This window comes from Miniopterus natalensis, chromosome 2 (assembly GCF_054644295.1).
Source record: "Miniopterus natalensis isolate mMinNat1 chromosome 2, mMinNat1.hap1, whole genome shotgun sequence".
Classification (NCBI taxonomy): domain Eukaryota; kingdom Metazoa; phylum Chordata; class Mammalia; order Chiroptera; family Miniopteridae; genus Miniopterus; species Miniopterus natalensis.
This window is the reverse complement of record NC_142082.1, coordinates 180,854,197-180,878,313: the sequence shown is the minus strand read 5'-3', so window position 1 is coordinate 180,878,313 and position 24,117 is coordinate 180,854,197. Positions and strand designations below refer to the sequence as shown.

General features: G+C 55.8%; 1 protein-coding gene across 1 annotated transcript; it reads left to right on the top strand.

Annotated features, from left to right (window-relative positions):
• Positions 1 to 6,037: 6,037 nt before the first annotated feature.
• Positions 6,038 to 23,564, top strand: SUN2 (Sad1 and UNC84 domain containing 2). Its single transcript, XM_087814928.1, has 18 exons — positions 6,038 to 6,111; positions 8,653 to 8,811; positions 9,630 to 9,814; positions 10,172 to 10,309; positions 10,829 to 10,924; positions 11,314 to 11,407; positions 12,075 to 12,145; positions 14,424 to 14,551; positions 16,539 to 16,793; positions 17,212 to 17,289; positions 17,734 to 17,777; positions 18,290 to 18,455; positions 18,792 to 19,013; positions 19,316 to 19,400; positions 19,816 to 19,931; positions 20,078 to 20,245; positions 20,605 to 20,697; positions 21,977 to 23,564. The coding sequence occupies exons 2-18, from the start codon at positions 8,690 to 8,692 to the stop codon at positions 22,088 to 22,090; spliced, it is 2,175 nt and encodes a 724-aa protein (XP_087671054.1). The 5' UTR covers positions 6,038 to 6,111; positions 8,653 to 8,689; the 3' UTR covers positions 22,091 to 23,564.
• The last annotated feature ends 553 nt before the right edge of the window (positions 23,565 to 24,117 follow it).

The following is a 24,117-nucleotide window of genomic DNA, read 5'->3' as shown; positions in this document are numbered from 1 at the left end:
CCAACACAGCCAAAAAATAGAATTTTTAATAATTTTAAGGAGGAAGAGGCCCACAAAAGTCATACTGAGGCCCTGGTCATGGGGGACCCTTAGAGGCCGGTGTCCCTCTGGGGCTTCATTGTGTGGTCACGACCTGCTCCCTTGACTGTGGCCTCCAGCAGGAGTGTGTCCTAGCAGAGCAGCCTGGAGCAGGCCCTGGGCGAATAAATGCAAGCTTGTAAATCAGAAAGCAGTTAACACTGAGCACGCACTCTGTGCCAGGCACTGTGCCGAGCTTCTCTGAAGTAGACATGTGAATGTCATCCCATTTTACAGATGGCAACATCGAGGCTGAGCAAGGCTAAATACTCGCCCAGTTGTTCACCAGGAGAGACAGTCAAGTCTGCACTCTGGACCACTGGCCCAGCAATGTCCCCACAGGAGGCGGAACAGCTGGTGGGGGTGTCGAGAGGCCAAGTCAGTTTCCAGGAGGGACAACCTCACATAGATATCGAGTCCCTCAATGTCAGCCCATGAGTCCTGACCCATGGGCCAGTACCCTCAGAGGCCCCAGGGCCACCCCAGGCCATTCCTCCCCGAAGCCAGGCACTGTGCCAGGGGACAATAAGGGATAATGTCACCTTCTCTAACTGAGCCAGGCATTAGCCCATCTAACCCTTGTGATCCCTGGGACGGCGTGAGATGTGCGAGGATAGAGGGGTGCTCAGAACCTGGGGACGCGATGCGATGCAGGAGCCATTCCCTCTGCCTTGGATACTTAGGGGCAGGGAAATCTGAGCCCATTCTTGAGCGGTTAGAATTTCATCATGCCCAGAGAAGGGGAAAGAACATTCCAGGCCTGGGCGGGGCTGAGCGAAGGTGTGGAAGTGGGCGGGGCCTGGATGGGGCTGAGGACCAGCCCTGGGGAGCCCAGTGGGGCCACAGGGGTCTGCGACTGCCCAGTGCGGGGCCAGGAGCCCCGAGCCTGGAGACGGGGAGCCCAGTGGGCAGTTCCTCGCCGTGCGCCCCGAGCACCGCAGCGGGCCGGGGGCAGAGCTGACCGGGGCGCAGTCACCGCAGGAGCCCGCTTGGGAGGGCGCGCGGCCTCTCTGACCCCGGGGCCCACTTAGTGACCTGGATCCAGCGCCTTTCCCTCCTGGGACTGGACTCCTCCCTCCATAAAACAGGCTTAACTGCGCTCGCCACCGTGATGGGGCCTCCAGATGAAAGAGCCGGCCAGGCTGGGGGTGGAGCGGGGAGTCACATCAGATCCCACGGAGACAGAGAAACAGCCCCGGGCAGGCACCGGGTCCTGCCTCCCCAGAGCTGCCAAACACGCTCCTGCAGCTGGGAAGCTTGACATTAAAGTCCCCTACCCCGTCCCCAGCAAGGACATTCTGTCTGTGATAGTTTAATGACAGACGCCAAAACCCTGACTGCCGACTGATGTTGTCAGCGGGAGGAAGGAGTGGAGGTGGCCTTGGCTGCAGGGAGGCGGCTGGTATCCTCGCTCAGGTGGCCATTTGACACAGGCACAATGAGTACCTCCTTCGGACCAGCCCCTGGCACACGTGTCCCAGGTCCATGGGGGAGGCAGACAGGCACACAGAGCGTTCCACCACCACCTGGGGGTGTCATGGGGAAGCCCTGGTCTCTGGAAGCACAGAGAAGACACCTGACTTGACTATGAGTCCAGGACAGACCAGGGGCCCCACACCCTCCCTCCGCCTCCCAAAGACCACTGGTGGCAAGCCCTTTGTATGTGAGCAGTTCCTCTCACTTACCCTCACACGTGAGGAAACAGGCCAGAGAGCCCCATTGACTGGTCCAAGGTCACACAACCTTTCATGTAACAGAACAGTTGTTATTTATATTGTATGACTGAGGAAAATGGCTCAGGGAGGTGAAGTGGCTGGCCTGGGGTCACGGGACACCCAGCCTGGAACCAGGACTACAGACGCCACGTCCTCCTTGCTGGTCGCCACAGCCCACACTGACGGGCTTCCCACAGCTGCTGCTGCTGCTGCTCCAGCTGAGAGCAGAGGTGTTCTGGGGCCCAGGAGCGCTCAGGTTGGCTCCCCTCGCGGAGCTGCAGTGCAGGGCCACCCTCTTGACGAAGCGGAGCAGGCACGGACCCAGGGCCCAGGATGCTTCAGTGGCCCACAGAAATGTCTCCCTTTGCATTTCTTTTAAAATCAGAAGGAAACTTAAATATCATAATAATATTTACTAATGAGTCAAGCCTAAATTACAGCCATCTTTCTACCAATGTGGTTATACAATATAATTTTTTTTTAATGAAGGAAGGGGCCACTAGGGCAAAGAGTCTAGCAATGAAGAAAATCATAATGTGGCCCAGCTGGGGCAAAGCCGCCACCTCCCACCTGCCACTGTTTATAAAATGATGACAGAAGCAAGAACGGAGCAGTGAGCCCAGCAGGTGTGGTTCAATGGTTGAGAGTCGTCCCCTTCACCGAGAAGTCACCGGTTCGATTCCCAGTGTTAACCTAAGAAACATTAAAACCTATGAAGAATTTTTGTGAGTTTATTTGAGCCAAATTGTGGACATATGCCAGGAAGCAGAACCGCAGCAGATTGAGATAATGCTCCAGAGAATGGCAGTTTCGCATTTTGTTTTATACATTACAATCAAAAAAGAAGAGCAAGTGGGTTACAGAAAGTCCATTGGCGATAGATTAGGGAGGTGGGAGAAAGCAAGGCGGGGAAACCTCTGGGATTGATAAAAAGTAAAATGATAGACACACTTCTACATAGGCGGGTGCAGGACAGTTAACAGCCAACAGTTAACAAGAAAACAGTAACAATGAGAGGGTTTGTGGTCTCTACCCTGGTGCATTGAGGGCCCAGAAAAGGGAAACTACTTTGTTTTGTAAAGAAAGGCATGTGTTAATCAGGTATGTTATCTCAGATGCAAAAGACAACAGACAGGGCTTAGGTAAGGTGAAAATTAACCTCTGTGAAGGAAAAATACTGCCTTAGGAAGAGACTACCCACCACAGACTGCTTTTAAAAGTGTTCATTTCAGACCATCTTTTCTGGTTACTTTAGGCGTCCGAGTTTGCAAGGCCTCCATGCAGGCCTTCCCCGAGCCTGTCGTGTTTAGCGTGGGGCCCCTGTTCATCCACACTGGTCAGGGCACACGCCTGGCTGTGGTTCGATCCCTGGTACGGGGCGTGCAGGAGGCGGCCTATGGATGGCTCTCTCTCATCGACGTTTCTCTCTCTCTCTCCCTCTCCCTTCCTCTTCCTCTAAAGTCAATAGAAACATACTTTTTTAAAAATGAAAAAGACCGAAGCAGTGAAAAAGAAGAGCAGGGCTGAGAGAAGGCTAGCCAAATGAATGGCGGCCAGACAGAGAGGGGAGTTTGCCTGGAAGGGCAGAGTTGCTGAGTGGTGGCAGACGGGGGTAGGGGAGCCGGAGAGATGGGGAGACGGGTGTGTGTGATCTCACAAGTCTGATGCATGGTGTCACTGAGGACGGCCAGGACCGAGGGAGGAGATTCAATTATCCTGGATAATCATGGGATTACCATAGGAGCCTTAAACAAGAATTTCCCAGGGTCCTTATTACTTTCCTATGGCTGCTGTAGCAAATTACCACAAATTTGGTGACTTACAGCAAAAGAAATTCATTCTCTCACAGTTCAGAAGACCAGAAATCCAAAATCAAAACCACTGGGGAGAAATCAGGCTGTCATTAGGGTCGTGCTCCCTCTGGAGCCTCTAGGGGAGAATCCATTTTTTGTCTCTTCCAGCTCCTGGTGGCTGCCAGCATTCCTTGTCTTGTGGCCACATACTGCAGTCTCTACTGCTGTGGTCACATTGCCCTCTCCTCTTCTCCTCTGCCGCTCTCTCTCTTTTTAAAAAATATTTTTATTGATTTCAGAGAGATAGGGAGAGGGAGGGATAGAAACATCAGTGATGAGAGTCATTGGTCATCTGCCTCCTGCATGCCCCCTGCTGGGGATTGAGCCTGAAATCGGGGCATGTGCCCTGACTGGGAATCCAACTGTGATCTCCTGGATCCTAGGTCGATGCTCAACCGCTGAGCCACACCGGCTGGGCTCTCTCTCTTAAAAGGACACTTATGATTACAGTACCCTGATAGTCCAGGATAATCGAATCTCAGAATTCTTAATTTAATTGAATCTGCAAAGATTTTCCACCTATGGTAATATTCACAGGTTCCAGGATCCTAGGACCTAGGATCTTTGGGGCCCATTACTCGCCTACTACAGGCCCATGGAGGCAACAGCGTAAAAAAAGGGCCTGTCTCCAACCAGCCTGTGGCCATGGCCCTTGCCTGAGACCAGCGGAAGGCACACCACTACCTGCTTCACAAACCAGCACATCCTGGGAGGGAGGTCCTTCCACCAGGACCCTGGGAGAGGGGGGAAGCATGCTCTGCAGTGGAGATGGTGGGATCTGGAGACTCCACTGGAATTGGCTAGGACGGAATTGGGGAGTTAAGAGAGAGACATGCCCCTACCTGGATGCTGACCCTAAATCTGATTTGAGTTCGCAGCAGGTACTCAGACATGAGCCAGCCCTTGGTCTCAGGGAGCTCTCCATCTAACCCCAGAAGCAACACTGACCACAGGTGAGACCCCTATTTTCCACAGGTGGGGCAGTGGCGGCCCAGAGAGGAAGGGTCATTTTTTTGTATGGAGTCAACACAAGGGCCTCTAATTTCCTCAATCCCGTACAACTGGCCATCTTCTACCTTCCACCCACCCCACGTCATTTCTTGTCTCTTCCTCTTGGCACATTTTTTTTTATCTTTATTGATTTCAGACAGAAGAAAGGAGAGGGAGAGAGATAGAAACACATTTTTTTTTAAATCCTCCATTGTTTACAGGGGGGTGAGCGGGGTGAGAGAGACACACACATCGATTCATTGCCTGCAACCGAGACATGTGCCCCTGGCCAGAATCTAATCGAACCCGGGACCCTTCAGTCCATAGGCCGACGCTCTAACCACTGAGCCAGACTGGCCAAGGCTTCCTCTTGGCACTTTAAAAGTGAAATAAGGACAGTCTGTTCCGCCTTCCCCTAGAAGAGCTTGCACAGGAAGTGACTGGAGAACCGGGGTACAACACCCCTGGAGCCAGGCGGCATTTTACGCATTCAGTACCTATTAAGGCTCATTCCACACGCATGCATATTCGAGTAAGGCAGAGAAATAGGTAGCCTGCCTTCTCGGGGCCAGTTGTGGCCAGCACCCTCCTTAAAACTGAGAAAAGCTTCTGCAGTGAAACTTGGGGGCCCTGGGGACAGATTGGGAAGTGGCATGTCCTAATCCCCAAGTCAACCTAAAATGGGAGACGCAGGCTTGGATGTAAAGAGAACCTTTTCATCTCAATTTTGCTCTAGCTGTGCGACTTTAAGCAAATCACTTAAAACCTCCGTGAGCCAGTTTCCGTATCTGTAAAATGGGTGGAGAAAGGCCAGGCTAAGAGGACAACTACGCATGCGCCCCTGACAACCTTTTGGGTTCGCGGGGGAGCCAACTACACGGCGCAGCGCCTCGTGGGCCCGGGCCAGGCGCCCCCGCTCCCCGCTCCCCGCCGCCTCGGGCCGTCCGGGAGGCTGCGCCCGGAGCCCTCACGTGTTTCCAGCCACTGGACCCGGGGTCAGGTGCGCAGTGACGCCCGGCCGAGCGCCCACCCGCGGGCTGCAGCTGAGTTCTCCGCGCCCAGCCGTCGCCCTCGCGCCCGCGTCTCCCACGCGGAGACTGCGAACCGGGCGCCAGGCCCCCGGGGCCCACGCGGCGGGCGGGGCGAGCCGGGGCCTTTGTGTTCAAACCGCCCAATGGGCGGCGGCGGTGGGCGGTGCAGCGGGCGGGGCCTGGCCAATGGGCGGCGGCCTGTCAGGGTTGACTGACAGGTGCACACATACACACTCGGCCACGCGCGCGCCGCCCGGCCCCACTCGCGCAGACAGTTCTGCGCGGGCTGCTTTGTCCGCCTCCCGCTCCGTCCCGCGCCGCCGCTCTCCGGGCGCCGCCGCACCGAGAGCCGTTCGCGGGATCCCGACGCGGGAAGGGGGCGCGCCGGGTGGCGAGGCGGGCCTCGGACGCCGCCGACCCCGCGGGGAGCAGCCGCGGCAGCAGGTAACCGCGGGCGTGGGCCTCCGGGGAGCCGACGAGCGGGGCGAGGGTGGGGGGCCTGCCCTGCCTGCCTCCCCGCGGCCGCCGGGCCCGGCCCGGCCCCGGGGTCATCACTGGGCCGAGCTCCGCAGGCCTGGATCCTCCCCGGGCCAGGCTGGGCCGGGCTCCCGCCCCGCCCGGCGCACGCCCCTGGGCCGGTCGGGGAGCCGGCGCCGCGCCGGGCCCGCCGCCCTGACTCATCGCCGCCGGCCCCCGCCCCCGGGGCCGCCCGCCGCGCCCCGCGACCCGCGGACGTCCCCGGGCGGGACTTCCCCCGGCAGCACCTCCCCGGGGGGGAGCGCGGACCCGGCCGCCTCAAACCAGCCCAGGGCAGTGCCCGGGTTTCTGCCGGCCGGGCGGCCCTCCGCCTCCGCCTGCCGGAGCCCCGGGAGCGGGAGGAAGGCCCATGTCGTTGAGTTCTAAAGAGAAATCAAAACGTAGGGGGCGGGAGTGTGGCTGGGAGCGGAGCGGCGGGGAAGGCGCGTGGCTGGTAACAATCGCTGCGGGTTCAGCCGGGGGGGAACGAAGGGAGTTGGCACCTGGAGCGTTTTACTGGCCCCGGGGGGAGACGGAGTGTGAGATGCGCGGGAGGGCAAATGGCCCGTGGAAGATGCCCAAGGTCCATGTTAAGTCTAACGCTGGAGAGAGACTGCCGTAGAAGTTTGTGATGGGTGGGGGTGGAGGAAGGTGGAGTTGAGAAAGGATGTGGCTCAGCTCAGAAGTGGGGAGGGGTGTGTGTGTGGTGTCTGTCCTCATATGCAAAAGACTGGAGCTGCTAGAGGCTTATCTCCTGTTCTGTTTTGGGAGATGAAGCCTTGACCTTTTTTCAGCCTGTGAAACCCCAACTGGATTGCAAACTGTCTTGCGACCCCAGCCTGCCACAGGAAAGACTAAGAGGCACCTCTGGGACGCTGGGCTGTCGCACTGACAGTTCCCACCCACCCCCGTATGAATATTTATATTCTTGCCAGCCCGAGCCTCCAGTATTGTGTAAACACAGTGCTTTGTTTCCACCGCCCAGCGAAGGCCTCCACTTCTGCGGGGCCAGAGCTAAGAGGAGGAGCCTGTGTGGGCAGCTGGCCTCTCAGGTGGGGAGGGCAGCAGGGGGAGGGAATTGCCTTATAAGGCCTGAAACACAGAGGAGCCCAGGCCAGCTTCCTGCTTTGGCTGCCACCAGTCAGTCCCTCACCAACGCCCGCTAGAACCAGGGAAGGATGTCAGGTGAACATCCCACCTGAGAAGATGCCAATAAGACCAAGACATGAGGCCGCTTGCTTTTCAGAAGAGGACTTTCTAGAATTCTCCGACTGGACTAACCAGACCTTCTGGTTTCCACAGTCTGAGTTGGGGTGTGTGAGAGTCTGTGCCCACCACACAACCCAGAGAACTAGTAATTTAAGGATCAACCAGGAATATTGGAAGTGACAGCAGATCACAAATACAAGGACCCCTTGAGTGGGCCTAAGTGACAATGACTGTAACATGGGCTGGCGGAGGCAGCACGTTGACACGCCTCACATTGGTAATCCAAGATTTTGAATTTGGGTTTCTAGAGCTTGTTAGGTCTCAGGTGGCAGAACGGTGCCTTTTGCCAGGTGTCTCACCCGGGCCTCCTCTGAGTCCCCGATTTCCTGCCCCTGTGATTTCACACTGCTGCTCCACAACCTGTTTTGTTAGTTTGTTAACAAATATTTATTGTGTAACAACTCTGTCTACAGCCTGTTCTGAACATATTTGAGGATATAAAAGACTCTATTTGGGGACATACAACACATTCCTGAAACAACTTGAAAACTTCATGGTGGGGCGGAAAGATCCAGGCCCTGTCACATGTGAGATCTGAGTTCAAACCCTGGCTCTGTCACTTAAGGGCTGGGTAGCTGTGGGCAAGTCATGGATCATCTGTGTTACAGGCTCCTCCCTTGTATGATGGGACTAATGATGTCTCCCTTGTTTGTAGGATCAGAAATGGGGATGTAAGGAGCCAGGTACCTAGGAGGCATTTATAGTGTTTTAATCATCACTGTCATGTTGGGGTATCCTGATGCTGCAGGAGAGTAACCAGCCAAGGGGATAGTGCATACAGCCACTGTTAGAGTGCAGGGGGCTTGGACCAGGGAAAGGTGTTCTGGAGTCGCAGTTTGACTGGGGCCCTGATCAGTGAGTAGGGCTACAAGAAAGAAAAGCTTGTCCCACCAGGGAAACAGCTACAGGGAAACAGCTGGGCTACAGGGTCTGTGCAGAGCAGCAGCGATCAAAGGCATTCATTTAGCATTTCCTGTGTGCCCACATGTCAAAGGTTGCGAAGGTACAGTTCTGGCTCTCAGGGAGCTCAGTGTCACATAAACTGAAAATTAGGAAACCTTGTGGAAAGAGGCCAGCTGGGCACTGAGTGAGCCCAGGGAACGGTGCGCATCTCAGGCTGTTTTGATTGAGAAAATGCCTCGTCTCTCCTCCCCCAGGGAGGATCTACCCAGCCTCACCTGTCCTCCTTTCTCTCCCAAGACTCTCTTTAGGGGAAGGGTCCCCATCCCACCTCATCATGTCTCGTCGAAGCCAGCGCCTCACGCGCTACTCGCAGGGGGACGATGATGGCGGCAGCAGCAGTGGCGGGAGCTCGGTGGCGGGGAGCCAGAGCACACTGTTTAAAGACAGTCCTTTCAGGTAGGGGATCGCAGCCCCCTGTGGACGGTGCCGATGCGCAGAGCAGAGGGCTCGCCATCTCACTGCACGGCCTCTCCCTGTGACCTTCATGGGCAGAGATAAGATGCCCATGTCCAGTCAAGGGGACATCCAGCCCTACGAGGAGGCGAGGACAAGCATCCCGTCTTCTCCCTCCTGGAAGCCAGGCGCTGCCCTCGCGGTCAGAGAACAGGAAGTGGGGAAAGGCAGCTCAGGAAAAAGCCAGGCTGGAAACCTGACATGCCAGCTGGGCTCACAGAAACCCCTTCTGCTATGGATGGGTGTGCCCATCTGCACACTGTCCCCAGCCCCACACCCGTGTGTCTCACCAAGTGTAGGGCCAGCCAAGCAGCCAAGGAGAGCAGTGGGCCCCAGGGTCATCAGGAAATGTGTAAGGTGGGCACCTGCCTCATCCTGCCCCTCTTGAGGACATGAGCCGTCGTAGCAGCCCCTGAGGCTCCTGGAGACCAGGTTGGGTTTGTCTGGGTTTTCAGTGGCCTGTAGAAATTACTAATCCATTAAGAAGCATGAGGAAAACACTTGGCTTTGAAGTTAGAGGCCTGGATTTGAATCTTGACTATCACCTTGAGGATCTGGCCTACCTGCTAATGAGATCTGGAGATAACTAGAGAGAAGCTACCTGTGCTCTGCTCTGCAGTCCGCCTGTAGTCGGAGCTGTTAGTTGCCTAGCAACAAGGCCAACCCGCTCATTGCTGGGGGGCAGGGTGGAGTCCCCAGCTCCCTGTGGGGGCTGGGCTCACCTCCCTTTTCTCCTGCTTCCCTCCTGGCTGACCCCGCAGGACCCAGAAGAGGAAATCCAGCAACATGAAGCGCCTGTCCCCAGCGCCACAGCTGGGCCCCTCGGACACGCACACCTACTACAGCGAGTCCGTGGTCCGGGAGTCCTACTTTGGCAGCCCCCGGGCCGCCTCCCTTGCCAGGAGCTCCATCCTCGAAGACCAGCTGCATAGTGACCCCTATTGGAGTGAGTATCTGGAACATTTCTCCTGGGGCTTTGCTTCCTCCAGAAACTTAAGGTCCCAAGTGCGGGCTCCTTCCCCCAGGTTTCCATCCCTGCTGGGCCAGAGGAAGGGCTCCTGGGTTCAGCAGCCCCTGGGGGAGCAGCCAGGGGTCTGAACTTCCAGGCCCCGTTAGATGATCAAGTAGCTACGTAGCTGCTCCAAGCCCAGCAGACAGAGGGGCTGGGCCCAGCTCACCGCCACAGGGACCCAGAGAGCTGGGAGAGGCCAAGGGCAGACTCCATCCGGGTCCCCCGAGGCCTCTGGAATAACCTCCTCAGCATCTCTGTGCCCCAGGAAAAGCCCTGCTCTTCCCCCCTCAGGTGAGGACCTGCGGGTGAGGAGGAGGAGAGACACAGGTGGCACCGAGAACAGCAAAATCAACGGGCTGGTAGAGGCCAAGCTCTCCGAGGACTTCCTTGGGTCCTCCTCTGGCTACTCCTCTGAGGATGACTACGGAGGTAGGCCGCACCGTCCACCTCGGCTCGGGGAGAAGCTCCAGCAGGTTCCAGGGCTGCTGGGGAGGTGATGGGCAGGCTGTCCCTCCTGTGCCACCCTGGCGCCCTGAACCCCAGCCCGGGGTGTCCCTCAGCACGCTGGACTGTCCCTGCCCCACTAGGCCTGGGGTCAACTCCACTGTTTGCTCATTTCCAGCAAGCATTTTAACACAGGCTTCACCCAGACCGGTTGCCCAATCCCTTGGTCTAGTTCTGAACAGTGGTTGAGGGATTGCATGTGAGAGGAGGGAGGCAAGCCAAGGAGCTCACAGGAAACAAAGTGTCACAAACCTATCGAAAGCTCTGTCAACAGCACTGACCGACTGGGTGCCAAGCCTGCGTGGCACTCTGGGAATGTGGGGGAGAATGACCCGTGGTCTCAGCTCGCAGTTTAAGGGGGAAGACAAGTGATAGGCAGTCTCCACGTTCCAGGGCTCTTCCAGGTGAGGACAGACTGAGCTGGTTTCCCCTCCGTCCCTGCAGGATACTTGGAAACGGACCCGCGGAGTTCAGGTTCACGGCTGAGGCACGCTGTCTCTCGGGCAGGCTCTTTTTTATGGACGGTGGTCACATTTCCAGGTGGGTGTTGGCTATTCTGTGCACAGTGGTTTCCATTCCCTGCAGCAGGCCCTTCTCACCCACTCTGCTGCTGGGTATCCAGCCTGTACAGAGACTGTAGGACCATCGGGGTAAGCTCATTCTAGAATAATCCCTGGGGCCAAGAGCCATGGGAATATCCTCACTTGGAAGGGCAGGAACAGCTGTGGAGCAGGACTGAGGGCGTTGGCAGAGTGGGTGGGTGGGGTTAGAGGAACTGGGTAGGTGGAGGACAGGGCAGAGGTACCCTGGCAGGTTGGTGTAGTGGGCAGGGAGGACCGCAGGTGGAGAGAAAGTGGTGCCCTGAAGCCACGACCTGCAGGCTGCCGCTGGCTGGGAGCGATACTTAGGCCTGATGGTCCCTCTTCCAGGCCGGCTCTTCGGACTCCTCTACTGGTGGGTAGGCACCACCTGGTACCGCTTGACGACAGCTGCCTCCCTCCTTGATGTCTTCGTTTTAACCAGGTGAGCAGGCTCCTGCCTGGACAATGAATCAGAAAGTTCCAGACGAAGTTTCAGACAAGCCTGGCCTCTTCCTGCTGGTTGGGCCTTAGACTCTAGCCCACCAGTGGTGTTTCCAGAACATCTGGCTTCCTTCTTGGCCCTGTGATGACCTAGACCTCAGGGTTTTCCACCTCATGATCAGGAGCTGCCTGAGGATGCTGTGGGGCTTGGGCCAGGATTTGGGAACGGGCCCTTGGCAGAGGAAAGAGGAGTGAGGCAGGAAGTCAGGGGCCCTCTGGCCGTAATCCTGGTTGGAGTAGGTGGTGAGCTATGCTGAAAAGGGGCAAGGATGGATTTGTGTTGCCAAAAATAGTTTCCTCATGTTTCTAAAAGAAAATGTTGTTTAAGGAGTTCCATATTTTTTTCTGCATTTTAAGTTTTTTCAAAGACTCCACTACTAATTTTTAATAGCATCGGTAAAATCTACAGGGTCATAATTGTCCCCATGACTCCAAGACCCCTAAAGAGTCCAGTATGGCCGTGGCAAGACGAGACACTCAAGGGTGTCCCCTTCAGCTCTAGTTTAGCACTCAGAAAAAAATCTCAAGGGACTCCCTAGGGGGAATCTAGAGGTCCTGGAGCCCTCTTGACACCTCTGCCTTCCCTGCCCACCCCTCTCCTGGTCCAGGCGCTTCTCATCCCTGAAGACATTTCTGTGGTTCCTCTTACTGCTGCTGCTCCTGACTGGCCTGACCTACGGTGAGCGGAGCCACTGTACAAGAGATGGGTAGGACAGAAATGGGGCCGGTGAACCAGCGGGGCGGGCGGCGTGTGGGCGGAGGCAGTGCTGAGTAGAACTGAAAACTGGAGGGATGGTGATCACCTACCAGAAAAGGAAGGAGGCAGGATTAGTGGGGTCGGGCTGAGCCTGGGCACCTCCTGGGCACCTCCTGCACCCTGAGCCCTAGGCCACTCCTTTCTGGCTCTCCTGGGTCCCCTGCCTGAGTGCTGCTGTTGTGTTCTCAGGGTGTCCAGTGGGTGAAAGGGGAAATGCCCTTACCCACTGATCTTGTCCTCAGTTTGGGTAGCTACACGGGACTGCCTGGCATGTCTAGAGGAGCCTTGGAGCCACCTAGGCCAGAACATGCCCTAGTACAGGAGTATTGGGGTAAATATCAGGGACTTTGAAACCATAGTTATTAGAGGTCATTTTCCCTCTGTTCCAAATCCGAACATAGTCTGGGTGAGTGAATTATTGTTACAAGATCAAGTTCGATCTTTAGCTATCTTTAAGATTAAAACATTGAAGTACTAAAGAGAAGTAAGTACCCCTTTTACAGTAAGATGCCCGTCATTAGGAGCTGCCTTACATTGTCCCAGTCTCTAGCATGGGAGTTCCACATTTGTTACATAAGTTGTAATCATTGTTTATGTATGTATGTACATTTGTGTCAGCTTTTCATTTGACAATTTCACATGAATTTCACAATTCCATCTGAGTTGCCTTCATGGCTCCCAGGCTCAATTTTAATGATTGTATAAATTTATAATTAAAGATCAAGCTTTATTATTTTTTAGAGAGTGGTGTTATAGGGTTATTATCTATTCAACTTGTACTTCTTTTACCAATACCAAGGTAGAACATTTTACCAAATGTTGATTTCCTCTTTGTTTCCTGTTATAAGAACAGCTTGTTCATATCCACTGGAAACTGGGCATCTCCCTTAAAATAATAATACCCTTTCTAATTGTACAGCATTTTGTTCAGGAGGCACTTTCCCATGAGTTAACTCAGTTTAATGTGAGCTTCACCCTCACCCTGTGGAGTTGGTGACGTCCTCCTGATGGCATCAGGAGATGTGTATCAAGAGTCCGACAGGCAGAGGAGTGGGCGGGAGACCCGCTGGGGGAGTGCAGTAAGTGAGGGCTGCCCAGAGTGGCTGACTGAAGCCTGGTGGTCACCTGCTTCCTATTGCGCCTGCCCCTGGCCAATGAGTAACAAGTGTGGCATCTTACTGGATGGAGACTCCTCGACCAATATGGTTTTCCCAGGTGCCCTCACCCCTCACACACGCACGTGCACAGCTCAGGAGTAAACACATCACAAGGAGGTGGCCCCTCGAGCAAGATGCAGCATCTCTGGGTGACCGTAGCCTTGTGCTGTCCTAGAGCCCAAGCAGCCTCTCAAGCAGGTGGATTGTTTCAGTGGTTCTCAACCCCAGCAGCTCAATAGGGTCACCTGGGGAGCTTTTAAACTCACCTACGGAGGGTTTCCCCACAGCAAGGAACCCACTGGGGGGGGGGGGGGGGACACTGGATGTTTTTGCTTTTTTTTTTTATTGGAGCATTTATTACACTGATTTTGACAACTTCATTCTTGTCATGTCACATCTTCGGTCACCGGGTTTCCTTTTCTCCTGTTGAAACAACTCTTTGGGATGTTACATATGTAATCCTTTGGATTGGGGCTGAGACTTTCTTTGTTTCCACCACCCCTTCATGGCCCTTAAAGCTTTCATTGAGTCTCAACAAGTCTTCCTGCTGTGTAATCAGGACCTTCCCTCCCCTCCTCCAGTCTCCTTGAAAGTTGTCAAGTGCAAATGAAAAAAGCTCTTAGGCCTTCTCTACAGAAATTCATGATTTGGATTATGTGCATGGTCTTTTTGTGATAGATGTTCGCTCTGCGTTATATGTGGTGGTCCCTGGGTGATTCTGATGTAAAGTCCGGGCTGAGAACCACCATCAGGACCTCTGGCTTCTACCCCTTGATCACCCCTGGCCTATTTAGCTATTTTCTCCAAGTTCTGGAAGATGAGGATCCCTGAGGGGAGGAGGGAATGCAAACACTCTGGGACTGTCAGGTGGAAGTCGCTGCCTCCGAGGATGGGAAGCGCCACCCCTGTACCTCCTGTGGGCAGAAGCCAACTTGAGTGAGACCTGCTACTGATAACCGACATCAATGAGACGAAAGTCCTCACCCTGTGCACCTTCTTGCTCGCCGCCCGGCCTGGGTAACCGCCCTCTCCCCTGTGCACAGGTGCCTGGTATTTCTACCCCTACGGGCTGCAGACAGTCCAGCCTGCCGTGGTTTCCTGGTGGGCAGCGAGGGGCGGTGGCTGGCAGCATGGAGTGTGGGAGTCCAGAGACTCAGCCCCACATTTCCAGGTGAGTATCTTAGTGCGCAGGCGCCCGCCTCTGCCTGTTTGCGTTTGTACCTGGCACACAGAGCTGAGAAGAGGTGCCGTCCTAGCTGGGACACTGCCGCGTCCCCCCAGGCACCCCCTTCCCTACCATTCAGCGGGTGCGCGTTGGGAGCAGCCTGCTCAGATATGACTCAGAGCTGTACCAAGGCCCGTTGCCGTCCTAAGCAGAGAAGACAGAGGACTGAGCCAGGTTGTCTTGTTTGCTTTATCTCTTTCCAACAATTTCATAAATACAGGGTAGGGCAAAAGTAGGTTTCAGTCGTTCATATGGAGAATAATATAATAAGTGATACAAGAATAAACTGTGTTTTGTGTACTTACCACTGTAAACCTACTTTTGCTACATCCTGTATTTACTGAGCACCTCCTATGAATCAGGTAGTCTCCTGGTCAGTTACGTATTAGCACCGATAAACCACCCCTAAGTCAGCGCTGCAGAGCGTAAGCATTTCATTAGCTCATGAGTCTGTGGGTCCCCTGGCTGGCTTTTCTGGTCTGAGCAGGGACAAGCTGGCCTTGGCTGGGCTCCCTCATGTGTCTGCAGCTGGCCGATGCGGGTCAGCTGGGCGGGCTGTGCTTTTGTTGCCCAGCAGGCTAGCCTGGTGGTGGTCTCACAGTGGCTGTGCAGGGTTCCAGGAGAGCAGAACCAGGCCCAGCCCTTTGAGGCCTCTGTTCGGAACTAGCACCCTGTCACTTCCCCCATATCCTATTGGCCACAGCAAACCCCAGAGCCAGGCTAGATTCAAGCAGGGGAAGCAGACTCCACCTCTCCATGGAGCACCTGTGAGGCCACATTGCTCGGTGTGCACACGCAGTGCAGAGGGAAGGACAGTGGCCACGTCTGCCGTCTGCCAGGGGCAGATGAAACAGCTCCAGGCTGTGCCCTCAAAGAACCTGCAGTCCAGTGTGCGAGAGTGTGTGACAAGTGCACAAATAACCAGAATGTATGTGCGCAGGTCCTGAGGTCCACAACGAAAATTTAAAACTTCGCTTGTATCTTGCTGAATTTAATTTGGAATCCCATTTCTAACCATTTGTTTTGGCAGATATTACTTTCCTGACCACGATCTGATTATTTCATAAAATAATGACATATTCTGGCATTTATAAATTTTTCTTTTTTAACCATTAGTAAAGACGTTAAATACAATTCCATTTCAGGACCACCATTTTTGTAAAAACAAAGAGGAGGAGTTACATTTGCATAAAGACACTAATAAAATAGTTGCCTGGTTTGGGGGGGAAGGTGATGAGGGTACTGGGTGGAGGGGGCAGAGGTCAGGAGCATGGCTTTTTCGGTTTGTTTGCTTTCTGAGTCATGCAAAAAAAATGGAATTTTGGAAAATCAGAAGCAACCTCTGTACCCAAAGCCTTGCCCTTTGGTGTTGACAGACTGTGTTTTATGCTTTCTCTTGGCAAAGATTTTCGCTGTGAAGCCAACAAGGTTCTCAGAATTCACGGCACACTAGCAAATGCCAACCTCCAGGCCAAATGACCTGTGTTCTGTCTTCTCTGCCGGGCAGCCAGTTAAAGGGGGAAAAGGAAGCCTTTCAGATAACCTGGTCTCTTAGTGGCAGCTACGGGAGGGAGAAAGTGGACGCGGCTGACGGTGGCTGAAGCTCTTAGTCCCGCACCCTCTGCACACGTGCACCGAGGGGGGGCTCAGCCCAGCAGGTCACCCAGCCCCTGTGGCCATCCTGCTGTTTCTTTCTGTCCTCTTCTTGGACTGTCCCTCCTGCACTCCTTCTTGGGGGCCAGACCCCTGCCACCCACCGAACCTGTTTACCTGCTGAAGGACTGGCCCACCTGTAAGGCAGAGAGTGTGCTGAGAGCCTTAGGTCCCGCAGGTGTTCACATGGGGCATGTCTGGGATTCTCTCCCCTTTCCCTTCAGGCAGCACTGTTGTCAAGGGTCCCTCACCTCTGGGGCTTTCCCTCCCGCCCCGCCAGGCCGAGCAGCGCATTCTGTCCCGGGTGCACTCTCTGGAGCGGCGTCTGGAAGCTCTTGCTGCTGAACATTCCGCCAGCCGGCAGAAGGAGGCCATGCGCCTGGACCGCTTGGAGCTGCGGCAGGGGGCTACTGGTGAGGGAGGTGGTGGCAGCCTGAGCCAGGAGGACACCCTGGCACTCCTGGAGGGGCTGGTGAGCCGCCGAGAGACTGCACTGAGGGAGGACTTCCGCAGGGACACCGCTGCCCAGATCCAGGTAGGGGAGAGAGCTGACTGTCGCATGTGGGTGACACTGTGGGCGTGTGGGGTGGAGGGGCAGGACCCTGCACACCCTGGCACGAGGGAAACAGCTCTGCCACTTGGTAATTACTTGCTCTGAGTCTTAGTCTCTTCCTCTTTAAAATGGATGCGCTCCTCTCTGCACCCACGCCCCTGCCCAGCTGTGAGCACATAGATTACAAGGTGCCTGGCCCAGTGCCTGGCACCCCGTAGGCGTGCAGTAAAGATCAAGGGGAGGCCTGCACCCTTTCAAGAAGCACGGTAGCAGAAAGGCCAGGAGCTGACGTCTGCCATCACATAGGCCTGGTGTGAACTCTAATCACACCACTTGGTGGTGGTAAGTGGCCCTCTGAGTGCAGCCAGTGAAATCTCAGCCTCTCTCATTCTGCCCACAGGAAGAACTAGTCACCCTGAGAGCAGAGCACCAACAGGACTCAGAAGATCTCTTCAAGAAGATTGTCCAGGCCTCCCAGGTAGGTGGGCTTGGGCACGTGGGGCCTACAGTGGGGCCCTGATCCGGTTCAACATCTGTGCTAGGGCTGAGAGATACCTTAACCTCCCGAGGGGCCTGCTTAGACCTGGGGGATAGGGGGTGCAGGGGTGGTCTCCTGACTTCTGTCTGAACTGAACCCACCTGGGCTGGAGTGCTCCCCAGGGCCGCACTAGAGTGTGCTAGGGACAGGAAGGGTCACCTTTAAGCAGCCCATGGCGTTGGGTCTAACGCTGAATGAATGAGTGGATGGATGAGACTCCCATAGGACCTTGACCAGGAGGCCAGTTTGGCATTTGCTGGAGCGGTTGGGAGACCCTGGGGCGGGGATGTGGTTAAGCAAAGACCCCGCAAAGGGAGCAGATTCTGAAAGGGCAGTTGCTCTGAGCCTGACATCACTTGTATTTCTCCCTTCTCCCTGCAACAGGAGTCCGAGGCTCGACTCGAGCAGCTAAAGTCTGAGTGGCACAGGTAATGGGCCCTGCAGTCTGGCCTAGGCCTGCCCCTCCCCACGCCAGGCAGGACTGGAGAGCAGAACCCCGGAGCAGAGTTCTGTTTTAAGCAGAGAGCGGCATGGCTGAAGCCTAGTGCAGGACCATGCGCTTAGGGCCTGTGCTTAAGGTGGTGGAGGCTGGGGTGGGGCGTGGCAAGGGAACTGGGATTGGTGGGTTCGCGTAGACACCAACTTTTCTGTACGACCTCACTCGCTGCCTTCCCAAGCCCTAGATGTTATGCCCTAGACGCCACGCTCGTGGAGCGTGCGAACAGCTGAGGACGAGTGAAGGATGGACCTGAGCTTAGAGAGGGAGCAGGATGAGAATGAGGCAAGCCCCGGAGCTGTGTTCACAGCCGGGACCTGCAGGAGTCGGCCTTCCGTTCGCCTGTATGCGGCAGGCTCACGTTACACCCGGAGCCAGTGAGGGGATCCTCTCGTTTTCCCCTCTCACCAGAGATCCAAGGCTTTCTCTTCTCTTTGGGAGTAGGATGACCCAGGAGTCCTTCCGGGAGAACTCCATGAAGGAGCTGGGGCGGCTGGAGGGCCAGCTGGCAGGCCTGCGTCAGGAGCTGGCAGCCCTGACCCTGAAGCAGAACTCGGTGGCGGACCAAGTGGGCCTGCTGCCCCAGCAGCTCCAGGCCGTGAGGAACGACGTGAGTTGGGACCGTCCAAGTCCCCTGCTGAACACCTCACCCTCTGAAACCATCTGTCCTCAGAGTCTGCATGGGGCAGAGAGCTTCCTGCCCCTGCAGCCTGTTAGTCCCAGGAACCTTGGTCCTGGACTTGACACAGATGTTAGCTTCCTTTGATGGGAGTTCTTGTTTTTCTATCGAGAATGTGGAGGGTTGTTCTTAGATCTTTCCTCCATGTGGCCCAAGCAGGCACATGTTGGCCCTCCCCTCACAGGCCTGCATTCCTTCCCTGCTCCTTGGTCCATGCCCGGCACTGCCCTCCAGCATCCCAAAGTGAGACCTTTTTTTGGTCCCTAGGTGGAGTCTCAGTTCCCTGCCTGGGTCAGTCAGTTCCTTCTTCAAGGAGGGGGAACCCGCACTGGTCTCCTTCAGCGAGAGGAGATGCAGGCTCAGCTGCAGGAGCTGGAGAGCAAGATCCTCACCCACATGGCCGAGATGCAGGGCAAGTCGGCGAGGGAGGCTGTGGCCAGCCTGGGGCTGAGGCTGCAGAAGGAAGGTGTGATCGGGGTGACAGAGGAGGTGAGAAAATATGCCCCAGGACCCCCCACTTACACACACACACTGCTTTCCTCCCTGGGAGCCACAGACCTGCACACTCCCCACCTCCCAGCTCCCTGCAAGTGCCATGCAGGAGGCTCCAGTATTTGTGTTGGGGCTGGTACGGGGTGGAGGTACACCTGCGTGGGTGGCGTGGGTGCCTGGACCGGCATGCATGGCGCAAGCACAGAGGGGTCAGTCTGTAAGCCCCTGGGCCCCGGCAGTGGGGTACGAGGGTGGATGAGTCTGCCTCCTGTCATAGCTGCCCTGGGTGCCTGTTTTAGGAGGTGCACCGCATTGTAAACCAGGCCCTGAAGCGCTACAGTGAGGACCGCATTGGGATGGTGGACTACGCGCTGGAATCGGGAGGTGTGTGCATCAAACCCTGGTCCCCTTATTGGCATCTGGCATCTGCCCCAGCAGCTCTGGTGCTAGGCAAGCAGGGCTTATCAGAAGCCACCAACCTAGGACTCACCACAAAGGCAAGTGACAGCTTGGAGAAGTCAGGACTTGCCACTGGAAGTACCATTTCCCACCCAGGCACCATCCTTGGCTGGGACGAGACTGTTTACAGCTGCTCTGTTGTCTGGGTTGGGTGCACAGATTGGGCCTGGGGCATCTGCCCTCTGTCCTCAGAGAGGGACATGGGTAATAGTGTTTCCCCCTTGGGCTGCCTCAGCCCTTTAAGCCTGGGGTCCTTTTGGCTGCCAAGCTGAGCTGGTTGTATGGTCTCTGCTGATGCCCAGGCCCCAGGCACCCACCCTGCCTTTCCTTCCTGTGTCAGGGGCCAGTGTGATCAGCACCCGATGTTCTGAGACCTATGAGACCAAGACGGCCCTCCTCAGCCTCTTTGGCATCCCCCTGTGGTACCACTCCCAGTCTCCTCGAGTCATCCTCCAGGTAGGCACCCAGCGAGGGAGACAGCAGGGTGCTGTGCGGTCACCTATGTAGCTGGGTGACTGTCCCGTCCCAGATCTGCCAGAGCTACACTCAGGGTGGGCTCTTTGCCACTAGCCCTGCACTGACCCAGCTTTCTTCCCTTCCAGCCAGATGTGCACCCAGGCAATTGCTGGGCCTTCCAAGGGCCCCAGGGCTTTGCTGTGGTTCGCCTTTCTGCCCGCATCCACCCTACTGCTGTCACCTTAGAGCATGTGCCCAAGTCCTTGTCACCCAACAGTACCATCTCCAGTGCCCCCAAGGACTTTGCTGTCTTTGTGAGTATCCCACCTGTACAGGGCCCAGGGCTGTAGGACGCTGGGAGTCTCTGCTGAGGATAAAGTTGGAGTAATTCTTTCGACTGGGGGAGGGGAGCAGATTTGGAAGAGATGGTGCCAGGGTGGGAAATGGTACTTTGGTCCCAGGTGTCTCAGGCTACGGAGGAAGAAACAGAGGCCCAAGGAGCTAAGTGACTTGTCTGTCAGACCCCATAGCAGCCCTGTGTCCAGTGCTCAGGTCCCCTGCAGTCCGCCAGGGTGGGAGGGGACCGGTGTGGGAACAGAGGGAAGGCACTCCTCCCGGGTGGCCAGGACATGTCTTAAGAGCAGGATCTTCTCTTCATCTTTGCTCTTTCCAGGGGTTTGATGAAGACCTGCAGCAGGAGGGGACACTTCTTGGCCAGTTCACCTACAACCAGGACGGGGAGCCCATCCAGACATTTTATTTTCAGGTACAGGATTCTGTTATGCCAGCAGAGGTGGCGTACTCCCTTCCCCATCCACTGCCCTGTGCCAGGCACTGGGGGTTCAGAGCAGGGAACCACAGCCCCGCCCTCCCACAGCTCAAGGCATGGACAGCTGTCCAAGTGACTTGTTAGAAATGCAGAATCCCTGGCTCCGCCCCAGGTTGATTCCTTAGGGCCACTGGGACCCAGGAACCTGCGCTCTGACAGGCAGCCTAGATGAGTGTGATGCAGGTCACCTGCAACCTCCGCCAGCGGTGAGGACTTGGGATAACTAGTGTGAGGCAGGGGGTATGAGGTGACCGGACGGTGGCAGGAAGAGCCTGGAGAGGCAGGCCTGGATACCAGGCAGAAGAATTTCAGCCCTCAGGGTTGGGTGGGGGAGGGTGGGGGCACTGCTGTGTTTTAGGCAGATAAATGACGATATGGTCAGTGTAAATGGTGAGTCTGAGGGGGACAAGCCTGGAGAGGGAGCCGGTCAGGCAGTGGTCGCAGGAAAGCAAGCCAGGATTGATGAGGGTGTCCGAGGAAGGAGAGGTGGCGGCACGCCATAGGGAAGGAGGTGGAGCAGAGGGCAGCCGAGAAGCTATGCAGAGACGGGGGCAGGGTTGGCCACCGAGCTTGAGGCACCTGTGGGACGGCCCAGTGGAGCTGTCACAGGGCCTGGGCATATGGACTGAGTGCCAGCTCCTAGGTGATAACCGTGAGAGTAGTTGGGGTTTCCCAGAGATGTGTGTAGGCTGTGCCTTTAGGAAAGGGTGGAGGCCAAGAGGCTGTAGGAGGGCTGGAGGGGGAGAGGAAGAGCAGAGCACTGCTGGGGCGTCGGAGGTGGGATCTGCTCTAAAAGCTGGCTCAAAAACTGTGGCCTTCTGAGCGTAGAGGACAGAGGTCTGATGGCAACTTGAGAAAGAAAAGAAATTCTGCTTAATTCAAAGTAAAGGGATTCTTTCCCAACATCAACATAGAGCAGCAAGCTCTCCACGAAGGTAGTTCTGCCCATTGACAATGGTCAAGAGCTCCTGCGGGTTGTCAGTTTGGGATGAACTGTGTTGGCACTTAGCTGCGAGACCATTTTTACGTGTCCCTGTAGGACCTCTGAAGCTTCTGGGGCCCCTTGGTCCATCAGCTGGAAACTCCTCCAGGTCTGAAGACGGGAGCTTTAAGTCCAGGTCTCTGCAGAGGCCCTAGGGGTGGCATCTTCCCTCCTGCCTGCTGTCAGTGAGGTCTCAGGACTCTATGACACTCTTAACATCTTCCTTCCACCCAGGACCCGAAAATGGCCACATACCAGGTGGTGGAGCTGCGGATCCTGACTAACTGGGGCCACCCTGAGTACACCTGCATCTACCGCTTCAGGGTGCACGGGGAGCCTGCCCACTAGGCCTTCCCTGTGCTGTTGCCAGCCAGCTGGGAGGCCAGCCGTGCCCTCTTCTCTGGGAGTGAGAGCAGCACCCTGCCATTCCCCCCACGTGCTTGATCAGTGCACTGACTTCCAGTAGCAAGAATGGTCAGTGGACATGAGAAAGAACATGCAGGGCTTTCCTAGCAGCAGTGGCTGGAGGGGCACAGCTGGCTCCAGTGTCTTTCCATCCTTCATTCTTGTGCCAGGCACCAGGCGTCTCCTTCCCCCTCCTGGGAGGATGTATATATGTAGCATATCATGTGGGACTGAGGCAGGAGAGGTGATGAGTGGCCATCCAGCAGTTGTGGGTAAGACCTGACTGCCCCTTGCCCACACTGGAGAGGCTGGCACCCAGGAAGCTCTGTCAGGAGGTATATGAATAATGCACATGCTAAAGCCACAGGCGGCAAAAGCTAGGGCCTGGGGCAGGGAATTGAGGCCCTATAGGAGGAGGGTGCTCACAGTACCAGTTGGGACTGGGCAGCAGGCAGGAAGCTCCTGGTAGAGGGTAGCTGGGCTCTTATAGAAACCAGTGCCATCAACCCAGGGGAGCTTGGCCCACAAGGTCCTCAGAGGGCTTCTATACACTGTATTTGTCCTGGGTTGAGGTGGGCCATGGGGCTTATTGTACCCAAGGTCTGGCTCCTGTAAGCCTCTGAGGGTCCTAGGCCAGCCCTGTAGAATCCCCTCTGCTGGGGAGACTAGTTGCTTTTTTTCTTCTGATGCTGGAACTGGGGTGTGCCTGCCTGAGTGTTTGCCACATTCCCCCTGAATGCAGGGAGCCCAGACCTGTCCTCTGAAGCTGTAGGCATCTGGGAGAGTGGAGCAGGGAACTCCCTGGGCTCTCCTGGTAACCCAGTGATGACTCAGTGATATTCAGGGTATCATGGCGGGAGGTCTGGCTGCCTTGTGGGCCCTGCCCCCACCCAATCACAATCAGGCTCCCCGGTGTAAGGGGCCCTCACCCTCAGCCACAGTTTTGGGGCTCTTTCAGCTCTTGCTCAATGGTTTTCCTTCTGGCTTTTTTTCTATGGGGGGTGGGGAAGGGGACTGGGGAGGGCAGGGGCCTGAGGAAGGGTTTTTTGACCCAGCAGGTCCTGCTGTATTATGTAAACATTTTTCAAGGTCTATTTTTTAACTGAAAAGTTAAGGGCTTGATTCCTAGCCCCGTTCTGTGGGGCAGTGGGTGATTTTAGTTCCTTATAACCCGGCTGCCAAGAGGGGCTGCCATGTGGGCAGGTGCCCTTGGGAGGAAGGCTAAGCCCTGACTGGGCTCCCGTGGGACTAAGCTGGGATGAAGGCGAGTCCCAGGCCACCCTGTGCTCCTCCAGCACCGGCCCCTGCACAGCCTCTGCCCCAGCTCTTTTGTCACAAATGCTGCACTATTGGGTTCTTAATTTTTTATCTCCAGATTCTAATTTATGCCTATGCAAAAAATAAATTATGCCCAGGACTAATGGGATACGTGTTTTTTATCTGGCCATTGCACAGGGAATCTGCTCCTGGGAAAGCGAGAATGAATTCTTAGCCAACACAATGCCTCAAAGACTTACTCCAACTTTAGAAACAAAGGCCTCTCAGCTAAAACCCAGCGGGGGGCAATGGACTCAAGGGTTGGCAGGAGAAAACCCAGTGACAATGGAATCAAGGGTTGGCAGGAGAAAAGTGAGGTGGTTTTATTAGGACATTGACATATTAAGAAGCAGGCTCCTGCATCTCCTAGAGCCATTTGAGTAGAAGGTAGAAAGTTACTTGTTTAGCCATTGACCATGTCTGCTTTCAAGGCTGTGATCCTCCAGGGGGATTAGACACCTGCCCGTGTCTATGCTGAGGTGCTGGATGGGACAAGGAAGTGGGTCCCCTGGAGAGGGAGAAGCTGCCGGCTCAGGCCACCAGGTCCTGGCCCTTCCCCTAAATACTTCCCCAGATTCAGTGTTTCTAATGAGCTGCTCAAAGGCCAGGGGTGGTCCCCAACTGGACACTCAAACACATGGCTCTTGTCCTGA

Excerpts from the sequence above, each read along its gene's own strand:
- SUN2 (XM_087814928.1), top strand. The coding sequence starts at position 8,690 with ATGTCTCGTCGAAGCCAGCGCCTCACGCGCTACTCGCAGGGGGACGAT. Across the intron at positions 16,794-17,211 it reads ACACCGCTGCCCAGATCCAG|GAAGAACTAGTCACCCTGAG; the intron begins GTAGGGGAGAGA and ends TTCTGCCCACAG. Across the intron at positions 18,456-18,791 it reads TCCAGGCCGTGAGGAACGAC|GTGGAGTCTCAGTTCCCTGC; the intron begins GTGAGTTGGGAC and ends TTTGGTCCCTAG.